Below are 12,466 nucleotides of genomic sequence, written 5' to 3'. Positions count from 1 at the left end.
CCTAACACCACCAAGTGGTCTTTTTATGGGCATCAGGTGAAGCTGGAAGTTCAAGACTGCCTAAGACCTTTCTAATGCTTATTTCTTGTTATAGGGAAGTTTATGGCATGAAAACAAAGTTTTAAAAGAAAAGCCATCTCTAGCTGATGTCCCAGGTGAATGTTTAAGTGTCTTTAAAGATGTCTGTACAAATCTACTCAAAGAAACTTTGTGTGCTTCACTGAGAACATGGAATTCAGGAATGTTAGAGCAGTAAGGGACCTCCTCACTTCCGGGATAACCTTGGCCTACTTATTGCAGTTAAAAGACAGGAGACGTTCGTTCACAAGGTGGACTAACGCTGTATCATAAATATGGTGTCTTTACTTACTGGGTGTTCTGTTTGAGAGCCGTCTTTCTACACATTTTAGAAAACTTATGTACAGATAAATAATTTAAAACTAAGTTATGGTCTTTCCTATAAAGAGTTGGTCATCAGGTCTATGGGAAAGTTAGCTTCAGTTTCATCCTCATAGAGGCTCTGGCAGCTCTTCAGTGCCGTGAGACACCAGGGCCGAAGGTGGTTTGGGGGTGTTCGTAGAGAGGACTGGTCTTGGACCCACTGAGAGGCCTCAGATTAGGGAAAAGCGACTCTTTTTGTGAGCTCCAAACAAAGGCCTTCTTTCTTTATGGCCAGTCAGTCCTATTAGCGAAGGAGAACACAGTGATTGCAGGTTCACTGTGACTGAAAAAAGAACTAATTAATTTTGCATTGATGACATTCAGATTAGTCATCTTAGTTAAAAAACTCCTTTTCAAACTTCTCTAAAAATGAATGCCCTCTAGTATTTTGGGATCTCTTCAGGAAAAAAAAAAAATTCCTTAACTTTTATCCCATAAAAACTGTAGTCAAATTTCAGCTCCCGGTGTGCCCTACTTCTAGGACTTTGCTAGAGTTAAGCAGTTGTCTTCAAGACTGGCCACGAGAATTCTGCCTCTGGTGACAGGGAGGAAGCACCGTGTGTGACTCTGGGGGTGGGGGGTGTGTGTCCTGAGGGAGTCGTCTTTCTTTTCACCTTCCTGATCCTTTTTAGACTCAAGAAGACGATGGGCTCAGTGCTTCCGGAGTCAATATTTCCAAAAGCAGCCGGGGCAGCAAAATCTGTACGTAAGTGGCTGTAAGGTAGTGAGTGGCTGACGGCAGTCTCGAGGAAGCCCAGCTCTCAGGCCACGGAGGCTGTGTCTCCCCACTTGAGGTGGCGCACGATGAAAGTCCCCAGGGCCCCCAGGGGGATGCACATGGTAGAGGAGGCCACGAGCAGCCCAATGATGGCCAGTGCATACGGGGGGTAGTCCTTGGTCACAAGCTGGCCCTGAAGAAGGAACCTGAGTGTCAGAAGAAAGAACCTCCCGTGCGGAGCCTTCTGAGGGCACCACCCCTCCGGGCCTCAGGCCCTCCAGCGGGAGGAAGAGAGCATCTGCAGCCAGGCATCCTTATACCCGGGGCCGCCCCAGCTCTGCGTGCAGGTCACTAGTGGCTCTGCTGGGCACACTAACTCGCCCTGTGCATACTGTTTGGAGCTACCTGGAAAGAGCAACCATGAGAATAATCCAAGGCTTATGTTCAAGGCAGCAGCAGGGCACCTAAATGGTAGGGGCTACCCTTGCCCAGTGCTGTCCAATACAGCAGCCACCAGGCACAGGTGGCCATTGAGCACTGGGAATGTGGCCAGTGATGCTCAAGAAATGAATTTTAAATTTTGTTTAATTTTAATGAGTTAAATTTCAATAGCCATATGTGGTTATTAGTGTCTGTGTCCAGCAGCACAACTCTCATCTCAGGAGAAGTGTTGATGGACCTCAGGACTTAGCTGGAAGAATGATGGATGTTTCCCTAGATGCAAAACTGATGAGAAACCAGTTGAGGCCCAAAAGCCAATAAATGCTATGCTACCTTTCCACAAAGGAACCAGAGAACAGCTAAGTTCAGGGAGCAGGTACTTGCTGTCAACCAAAGCACGTACAGTTTGTAAACCAAAATGCCACACGGAGTGTGGCCGCGGGAACCAGCCCCCAGACTTCTGTTGCTCGTCTGTTACTCTTTGTGTTCTGTGTATGAGTACAGGAATTGGGAGGAAACATAAATGATTTTAGCAGTTTGACAGCATAATCCTGTGTCTGCTGAATCCGATACATATTTGGTGCTTGTATTGCTCTACTTTTTTTTTTTTTTTTTTAAAGGAATTCACTGTTAATTGCATTTTCCAAAAGTATCAGGGTGCACGGACTGGAGGAAACACCCTGCTCCTCCACTGCGGGGTGGGAAGCCCTGCTCGGCACCATTGCCAGAACCAGATATGGGGGCACCTTCCCAGCCATGGTGCAGCGTGGAGTGTGTGGACTGGAGCACGGGCCCTGTGCACCCTGTCTGCACACTCCACACACACCATATGCTAAGGGGCAGCATCTTCTACCCACAGGGAAAGAAATCCAAATTGGTCAGTTGTATTAATTTCCTTAAAAAGTAAATCTTTTTTATGAGAATGTGTCTGTGCAAGGACAGCCAAGGCTGATCCTCAGGCCCGGTGCAGTGATACGGCTGTCCAGGTTGTTAAAACACTGATGTGCTGCCCTCTGCTGGGTGAGCAGATGCAGCCCAGCCTCCTGAGTGCCCCCCTCAGTCCCCCATTCTGTCCTAGCAACTCCAGTGTAAACGCCAGTCCCTGCCCCACCCAGCTCCTGCCCCACCCAGCTCCTCAGGGGCCATGCCCTCCAGCCTTGCTTGGCCTTTTTCCTGAGTGGCCTCAGTGGATAGAGGCCACCAGGAAGTTCTGGACGGAATCTCACTCTCTTCACTGCAGCCCATGTTGAAAAACTCACAGCCCAGCTCTGCTGTCCTGGGCTGAGTATTTTTACATACCTGGGTGATGTTTCCATGTTGTGACAAATAACCTACCCCCACCCTGGAGAGAGTTCCTTGGTTTCAGAAAACTAGAGGCCCATGCTCGTGAGCGGGCCTGGGGCCTTAGATGGCAGATACCTGGGAGGCGTCCCAGGCTTGGTACTGCAGGGTCCCCGTGATGATGTAGTCACTCAGGTAGAAGACAAAGAGGCTGATGATGAGCAGCGGGCTCACACCGCCCCACATGGCCTTCCAGTACCAGTTCAGAGCGTGTCCAGTCATAGCCTTAAGGTCGCTTTCGAATCTGTTTGGAGGTTGGAGGTGGGGAGAGAAAGCTTGGATTATCCATGCTGTTGGCGCCAGGCAGTCCAGGCCACACCTCCTCGTCTGCTCAGGAAGATTCTGTGCTGGGCGCCACTGATGTCTGAACACGACCAGTGGGCCATCTGATTCCTTCTGGGGGTCCTGGGGGCAGGGAGGGGAGAAGGGCTGAGGCCGCCACAGAGGGGGCAAAGCAACCACCCATAGGTGAGTGGACAGCAGAGGCCCTCCTCCTGGTGCTGGCCTTCAGCTGGAGGCTGCTGCTGTACACCAGAGGGCCTGGTGGGACGCCTGTGAAGCCAGTCCTCAACACCAGGCAGCCCCGCTCCACCTCTCCCACCCTGCTGTCTGTCAGCAACTCTCCTTCCCCCTAGGAATGCCCCCAGAGGGGAATCGCTTTTGTCCCCTGAAACCAGAGCAGGTTTTCTGGGGCAGAGGGAGGGAGGACCAAACCTGAAGGAACCAGAAGCACCTTGGCCCTGACCCGCTGGAGCTGGCATGGGGTGGTGCTTCCCAAGTGTAGCGGCCTGCAGCCCACCATTGTGATTCCCATCGTCTGTGGGCTCTTTTTTTAGACTCTTTTACCTGAATTTAGCAATAGCATGACAATATCCATTTTACCATGGCTTGGATAGGCTAATCATATTTTTCTGCCACACACACACACAAATGAGTATGGAAAGTATCTCAGCACTTTGGGAAATGCTGACCCAGCCACCTCTCCGTTTCCCAGGGGAGGGGACCGAGGTCCAGGGCTGTGATGTGACTTGCCTGAGGGCACCCAGGTAGTGGCCGACCCAGGCCCAGCATCCGGATTGGTGTCTTACCTCCAGTCCAGGGCCTTTGAAACTGCTCCCCACGGCGGAAGAGGCAGCCATGGGGTAGCGGAGGGGGCCTGGTGAGACTGTCACAGCAGGAACCACAGCCCCTCCCTCTCCTGGACCCTGCAGCGTGTCCATCACCACCTGCCCCCCTGCTGCCACTGACCTAGCAGGACCCTGGGCTGTAGACCACAAAGACCCACGTGCATAATGTGAACACCTGGGACTCTCGAAACTATATGTGGCAGAAGGTGTTGTGAGGCATGACCTTCACGGGTGGGTTTCCTGGGCAGCTGGCGGGGCAGGCCTCCTACCTCCTCAGTCCGTACAGGTAGCACACGGCGGCCACCTCCACCAGGACAATGAGCAGCAGGGGCAGTGTGGCAGCATAGTCGTTGAAGATGTCGAACCAGTAGTTGCCGGCCTCCATGGTGAACACCAAGCCGATGGCACAGCTGACGAGGCACACCAGACCTAGGAGCACAAGACCGCCTGCTCACCTGCCTGAGACCCCGGCCTGCGCACCCACCTTTCTATGGGGCCCAAGAGCCATGGACCCTGAGGAGGCGCTGGCCACTCGGTTCATCCGCATGGGCTGGGGGAACCGTCGTGGATTGGCCTCTCTGTGCGTGTGTGCCACGTGTGTGTGCTGGGCAGCGTGGGGCAAAGGTGTTGCGAGGAGTGTCAGCAGGACTTCCTGCTGTTAATTCATGGAGCCGTCCAGTAGCGGGGAATCAAACTCAGTGGAAAAGAGAAACTTGTAGGCGTTGCTGTCTAGGGGAATCTCACCCAATCTATGGGTCTGGTGACTGTTTATCCCAGCAACTCAGCCACTGAGCTCATGGGAAGTGAATCAGGGGAGGAGATTTGAGCTGCAGGGCACCCCTCACAGGACCCCCTAGAGAGGATTCACTTCTGACCAGAAGAAAGGAGTAGGGAGGGGAAGAGAAGAAACGAATGCTTACCCAGCTGCCACTACGCCCCAGGCACTTGCCATGCAGTGGAGCCTTTAGCCTCTGGGGCAGGTTATCAGGAGCCCCCTTCTACAGAGGGGGAGTCCAAGGCTCAGAGATGTCGGGTAACTTTCCCAACATCCCACAGCACAGAAAGAAAGCGAGTTGGAATTCAGACACAGGCCCTTCTGTCTCCAGAACCGAAGCTCTGGCCCCAGTCTCTGCTGCCTCCCTTGGGCACCCCACAAAGTATTAGACTCTAAAGTTCCCACCTGCCCTTTCCATGGCCACAGCCTACACCACCAGCCAGTGAGCCCCACCGCTGTCCTGAGGCGGACACAAGGAGAACAGGCTCTGTGCCGGAGGGGAGGCTCACATAATGCTGGCTCCTGAGGGCAGGGAGGCTAAGCGCTAGAGGGCTCTTCGTGGGAGCTGGGTTTGATGTGGGCTGGGACGAGGGGTTCGGATGTTGGGGTGAGGAGTCATGGTTCTCCCAACACTGCCGGGTTGCACTGGAGCACATGGGTGGTGGAGTGAAGCGGAGAGGCAGGCTTGGATAAATAGGTTCTTGCCCTCACAAGGCAAAGGTCCACCAACTGCAGAATGGGTAGATGAATTGTAGTGTATGGTCTTAGGCTGGATTATTACACGGACGGGAAAGAGGATGGGGATGGGGGCGTACTGATGGGGCAGGAGCAGGGAGGGGCTCTCTGGTGCGAGAAATGTACGTGTTGTCGTTATGCTTCAGTCAACACAAAGACAGAAGCAGGTTCTCTGCTAGCTTGGAGAGCTTTGAGGGCCATGTTGGGGAGTTTGGCCTTTGCCAAGGTTGGGGTGACCACTTCACTCCCCTGTGATGTGGAGAACCAGATGCATGGGGTGAATCACGTGTACCAGGTCCCAGATTGCCCGAGAGGAGAGAGCCATGGCAGGACCCTCGTGAGGCTGCTGCGGCCTCTCGCTGAGCCCGCGGCCCCTGAGGAGACTCCTCCCTCTGCTCACCTCCCTGAGCCCCGCCGCCTTCGCTGGCCCGCTCACCTGAGATTGCCTCCTTGGGCAGGTAGCTGGAGATGACCTCGCTGTCGGTCAGAGGGGTGAGGATGGCGGCGGTGTTCCCCAGCATGCTTCCAATGCCCAGCATCAGCAGCATGAAGAAGTACAGCACCGCCCACAGCTGGGACGCCTCCATGTCTTTAATGGCCTCTGTGTAGACGATGAAGGCCAGGCCGGTGCCCTGGACGGCCTGCCCATGGGATGAAGACACCAGTTACACACCCGGGGGACTTAGGACTCCTTCCCCAGGTGCTAAGCTACTTGGGGAACCTGAGAATCAGCCACGAGAAGCCACATTCTGAGGTTGGAATCTGCACACCAGCCCACTGAGGGTGAGCTGGGCTGGATAGAAATGCGAGCTGTCAGGAGCCCTTATTTGCAAAGTGTGAGGAGACACCTCAGTCAACTTGGAACACTGATTTCCTCTCTCCTGCCCCAACTCACATCATTATGGATAAAATATAGTAAAATAATGGTTGGATAATTTCTGCTTCCTGTATCATGACTGACTGGGTGTTCCGGGAGCTGAGACAGTGGAGCCACAGCTACAGGAGCCAGAATGGTGGGGAGCTGGCCTGGCCGCCAGGCAGCCAAGTAGACAGGTTGCTCAGTGGCCAGATGCCTGCGGCGGTAACGCTGTTGTAGGGATACTGAACTGTGGAAATAGAGCCTCAGCTCCTGGTTGAAAGGGCTCATGGTGGGCGGGGAGCACCCCCTGGCTGCCAGTAGCAGAAGCAGCAGAAGCAAACTCCGGGGAAAGCTTCCATTGCAGGTCTGAATTGGGTTACCTGTAAGACCACCAGAGATAATCGAGCAGTGAGCTTGCAACCCGAGATTTATAAACTGACCAGAAAACATGCCACTGTGAGTGAAGAGTCAGCAGGAAGAAGAACTAAGATTTCAGCACCCTTCCCCTGGAATGGCAGATGTTGGATTGTCAGATTCAAAATATAGGTCAGCTCAACAGCATACCAATGGTATTCATCCACCCTGGGTGCAGACCATAAGGGAGTGATCACTTGCAGAGAATTTAAAAACAACAACAGAACTTACTAAAGGTGGCCTGCTTTTTATTACCATGAGCCGACAGTGCTAAACAGTGTCACTGATAATACATGCCCCCAGAAGACAGCTGGGATGCAATAAAGGTGAACAAATAAAATAGCAAGCATGCAGGTCAGTACAGACACTGTTGTATAAAATAACAATAGCATCCAATTTATCAGTTTAAAAAGAATTGGGAACTTCCCTGATGGCTCAGTGGTTAAGAATCCACCTCCCAATTCAGGGGACACGGGTTCGAACCCTGGTCTGGGAAGATTCCACAAGCCACAGAGCAACTATGCCCGTGCGCCACAACTGTTGAGCCCACGCGCCTAGAGCCCATGCTCTGCAACAATAAAAGCCACGGCAATGAAAAGCCCGGCCCTCACACTGCAGAGAAGAGTAGCCCCCCACTCACCGCAACCCCACGCACAGCATCGAAGACCCAACGCAGCCAAAAAAATATATATATATATGTTAACCTTTAAAAAAATAAAAAGAATTGGACATAAAAGCTATTTAAAACAAGAGGGGTGAGTGAAAGTGTCTGAAAGTCCTTGTACTGTTTGGGAAGGAAATCAAGGTATAGTTTAACTTTAGACTTTGTTAACGATTCATGGAAAAATTCAAGTGGAAAAAAGTCTAAATAAATCAATAACCACAATTCTTGGGCACTGAGCCAAACTCAAAAATAAGTGAGGAAAATTCCCAGGTGCCAGAAACAAAAAGGAAATTTGAACTGAGAGCAGGAACACAAGTAGGCCTCAGAAGTCATCTGAACAGGATCCAGGCCTTAAAGGCAGGGGCTGAAGTCTGGGGATCTGCTGACACCCTGGTAGGGAGGGTCGTGCCACAGGTCAGTGTAAGCAGGGAGGAAGGAGTAACAAAGTGTTACCTCATCCATGAAATGACCTGGAATGGCTCCACCTATGAAATCAAAGGGCCAAAAAAACTCCAAGGTACCTTACTGGCAAGCAGAGCTATGGGCCTTTACTGTTCCCTCTTCTTGAAAGGCATTCTCTAGAGACATTTTCTAGAAGCAGTTTCTAGAAGTATTTACATTAAATATAAGAATTAGACAAACATGCCCACTCTCATTTGCACTTCCACTGTGCTAGAAAAAAATTCCTAGGATCCACAGGTGCCATAAGAGTTACATAGAAAAGTAAAGCAAATATATAGACAGATATGAGAATAAGAATTCATCAAGGTTGCTAGATAAAAGACCAACACAAAAACCGTTAGCTTTCTTTTGCAACGAAAACCAGCAATGGTAGAAATTGGAAAATGAACGACACTATTTACAATAGGAACAAAACAATAAGGTTCATAGACATAAAGGTAATCAAAGATCTGCCAGGATTTCGTGGAGAAAGATTAGTTGCAGAATATAAAAGAAGACGTAAGTGAATGATGAGAAAAAGCCTGTTTCTAAATCAGAAGTCACAGTTGAAAAAAATATTGATTGTTCCCAAATTATATTACAGAGTCAGTGCAATTCTAGTAAAAGTTAAAGGGATTTCCCACCCCACAGTGGAACTTGTCAAATTGACCTGAAAATTAATGTGAAAAATAAAGGTCCTAGGGACTTCCCTGGTGGCATAGTGGATAAGACTCCACACTCCCAATGCATGGGGCCTGGGTTCTATCCCTGGTCAGGGAACTAGATCCCACATGCATGCCGCAACCAAGGAGCACGTGAGCCTTTACTAAGGAGCCCGCGTGCCGCAACTAAGGAGCCTGCCTGCCTCAACTAAGAGCTGGCGCAACCAAATACTAAAAAAAAAAAAGTCCTAGAATAATGTTGCTAAAATGGCCACACTACACAAAGCAATCTACAGATTTAATGAGATCCTTATCAAATTATGCATGGCATTTTTCACAGACCAGAACAAATAATCCTTTATATGGAACCAAAAAAGACCCAGAATTGTCAAAGCAATCCTGAGGAAAAAGAACACAGCAGGAGACATAACCCTCCTAGACTTAAAATACTACTAAGCTACAGTAAAGAAAACAGTGTCATGGTCACAAAAACAGACATATGGATCAATGGAACAGAATAGAGAGGCCAGAAATAAACCTACACACCCACAGTCAATTAATCTTCAACAAAGAAAGCAAGAATATACAATGGAGAAAAGACAGTCTTTTCAGCAAGTAGTGTTGGAAGCTGAACAGCTGCAAATAAAGTTAGGACACACCCTCACACCGTACACAAAAATAAGCTCAAAAGGGATTAAAGTCTTAAATACAAGATATGACACGATAAAACCCCAGAAGAGAACATAGGCAAAACATTCTGTGACATAAATCATACCATTTTCTTAGGTCAGACCCAAGGCAACAGAAATAAAAGCAAACCTACCAATGGACCCAATCAAACATAAAGCTTTTGCACATCGACCATGAACAAAAAGACAACTAAGGACTAGGAGAAAATATTTCAAAATGATGCAACCTACAAGGGCTAAATTTCAAAGATATACAAACAGCATGTACAACTCAACAATAAGACAACCCAATCAAAAAAATGGAAAAAAAGACCTAAAACAACATTTCTCCAAAAAATATATATATATGGCCAAAAGGCACAAGGAAAGAGTTCAACATATATAATTATGACACAAATACAAATCAAAACTACAAGTTATCACCTCACAGCAGTACGAAGGACAATCAGCCTGGTCAAAAAACCCCAAAAAGTCTACATACAATAAATATGGGACAGTGTCTGGAGAACAAGGAACCCGTTAGTGGGAAGGTAACTTGGTAACAGCACAATGGACAGCAGTAGGGAAGGTCCTTAAATATTGAAAAATAGAGCTCCCATAAGGTCCAGCAATGACACTCCTGGGCAAATGTCTGTAGAAAACCATCCTTCGAATACACACATGGGCCCCAACAGTCGTTGAGGTAAGATTTACAATAGCCGAGGCATCGAAACTACCGAAATGTCCATCGAGTTGAATGAATGGATAAAGAAAACGCCATATGTGTACACAGTGGACTATTAGCCAGAAAATAGAACAAAATCATGCCATTTGCAGCAACATGGATGGATCAGGAGATGATCTAACTAAGTCCAGTAAGTCAGAGTAAGACAAATATATGATATCACTTACAGGTGGAATCTAAAAAAGGATACAGATGAACTAATTGACAAAACAAAAACAGACTCACAGCCTAAGATAAGTAATTTAGAGTTACCAAAGAGGGAAATTGCAGAGGGGGGAGACAGAAATTAGGAGGTTGGGATTAATACATACACACTAATATATATGTATATATGTAATTATAAAATAGATAATCAATGAGCACCTACTAGAGAGCACAGGGACTTCTACTCAACACTCAGTAATAACCTATGTGGGAAAATAATCCAAAAGAGAATAGCTTCTTGTGTATGTATAACTGAATCAAGCTGCTGTAAAACTCAAACACAGCATTGTAAATCAACCATACTCTAATAGAAAATAAAAAATAAATTTAAAAAAGAGGAAAAAAATGCAGACTATATTGTTGCCCTGAGGCCTCGGTGACCAGGACTGGTGTCACATTCTTGGAGCCTGAGCAGGCTTGGGATCCACGGCTGGGCTGTCATGGGGCTGAGGGAGCTGGGGAGAATATGCCAGCAAACGAGCCCCACCCTTGTATCTGTGGTGCCTAGTCCCCTCTGCATGGGACTACAATCTCCGGATCCAGACGGGTCCTCCTACTGCTGAAGCAAGCCTAGTGCACCCAAAGGATGGTGGACCTGCTGGGAGGAAAGAGCTGTGAAAAGACACCAGATCTCCACGGCTCCTGCTGGTGGGGTTCCCACCTCCAGCCTCCTTCCTTAGAGACGCCCCACCTACGAACCACGGCACCATCAGCATAGCACTACTGTAGGGGTTGGGGATCAGTCTGCAGGGTGAGGGGGGTGGGAAGTATCCAGACACAGGCCCTTGGGGTTTTCTTCGGGCATTTTCCATGTAATTTAGAACCCAGGAATACGGCTTTCTCTAAGCCTGTGGATGCCCGAGTTACCGGAGTGGGGCATGAAGAAGTGCTGCTGCCTTGTGGCCACTTCTCATAACAACAACCTTAAAACGCTGCTCATGGTCACTTAATATTCGCAAGGCCTGCGGGGCACTAAATGATCCCTGCTCTCAAGAAATGTCCTGTTGTAGGTAACGGAAAAAGAACTCAAAACAGGGCGGACTTTCAAGAAAACTATTTCAAGAGATTAACTTTACTCACCCTGTTGTGGTTTTTTTGTTTGTTTTAAAGCACGTGAAAAGATGTTCAGCGTCGCCAACGAGTAGAAAAATGGAAATCAAAATGACAACGAGTTATATCCCCTGGCACCAATCATCAAAAATTCTCCAAAGAATAAATGCAGCAGAGGACGTGGAGAAAGGGGAACCCAACAATGCTGTTGGGAGGAAGGTAAATTGGTAATAGCCACAATGAAGAGCAGTAGGGAAGGTCCTTAAGAATTGAAAAATAGAGCTCCCATAATCTCCAGCCATCCCACTCCTGGGCAAATACCCAGAGAAAACCATCCTTCGAATACACACATGCACCCCAATGGTCACTGCAGTAAGATTTACGATAGCTGAGGCATCAAAACTACCGAAAATCCACCGAGATGAATGAATGGATAAACAAGATGTGCTACATATACACAGTGGACTATTTCTCAGCCAGAAAACACAATGAAATCATGCCATTTGCATCAACATGGATGGATCAGGAGATGATCTCACTAGGTCCAGTAACTCAGACACGGTAAGACAAATATATGATATCACCTACACATGGAATCTAAAAACAGATACAAATGAAGTAATTGACAAAACAAAAACAGACTCACAGCCTTAGAAAAGAAATTTAGAGTTACCAAAGAGGGAAGTTGCAGAGGGGGGAGAGAGAAATTAGGAGGTTGGGATTAATACATACACACTAATATACACACACACACACACACACACACACACACACACACACATACATATATGTATAAAAATAGATAACCAGTGAGGACCTACTAGAGAGCACAGGGACCTCTACTCAACACTCAGTAATAACCTATGTGGGAAAAGAATCTGAAAGAGAACAGGTACATGTATAACTAAATCAAGCTGCTGTAAAACTCAAACAGCATTGTAAATCAACCATACTCCAACAGAAAGTAAAAATTAAATTTAAAGAAAAAAGAGGGAAAAAAAGCCTACTATATTGCTCTGAGGCCTCGGTGACCTGGGCTGGTGTCACATCCCTGGAGCCTGAGCAGGATTGGGTCCCAAGGCTGGAGTGTGCTGGGGCTGAGGGAGCTGGGTGGGCAGGATGTGCCGGCAAACGAACTCCCCCTTGGACCTGTAGTGCCTGGTCCCCTCTGCATGGGACTA

The 12,466-nt window shown here is 48.4% G+C and overlaps 1 protein-coding gene across 1 annotated transcript in view; it reads right to left on the bottom strand.

Moving 5' to 3' along the window:
* Nucleotides 1-472: 472 nt before the first annotated feature.
* Nucleotides 473-12,466, bottom strand: part of SLC6A20 (solute carrier family 6 member 20) — a 46,589-nt gene continuing 34,595 nt past the window's right edge. Inside the window, 4 exon segments of the mRNA XM_082638141.1 lie at nt 473-1,352; nt 3,020-3,185; nt 4,338-4,497; nt 6,015-6,219. Of these exon segments, the coding sequence (XP_082494267.1) occupies nt 1,203-1,352; nt 3,020-3,185; nt 4,338-4,497; nt 6,015-6,219 (681 nt within the window). The 3' untranslated portion in view covers nt 473-1,202.

Source organism: Mesoplodon mirus, assembly GCF_964341445.2.
Source record: "Mesoplodon mirus genome assembly, chromosome: 12".
NCBI classification, from domain to species: Eukaryota; Metazoa; Chordata; class Mammalia; order Artiodactyla; family Ziphiidae; genus Mesoplodon; species Mesoplodon mirus.
The sequence above is the reverse complement of the archived record's forward strand: the minus strand, read 5'-3'. Positions and strand labels throughout refer to the sequence as shown.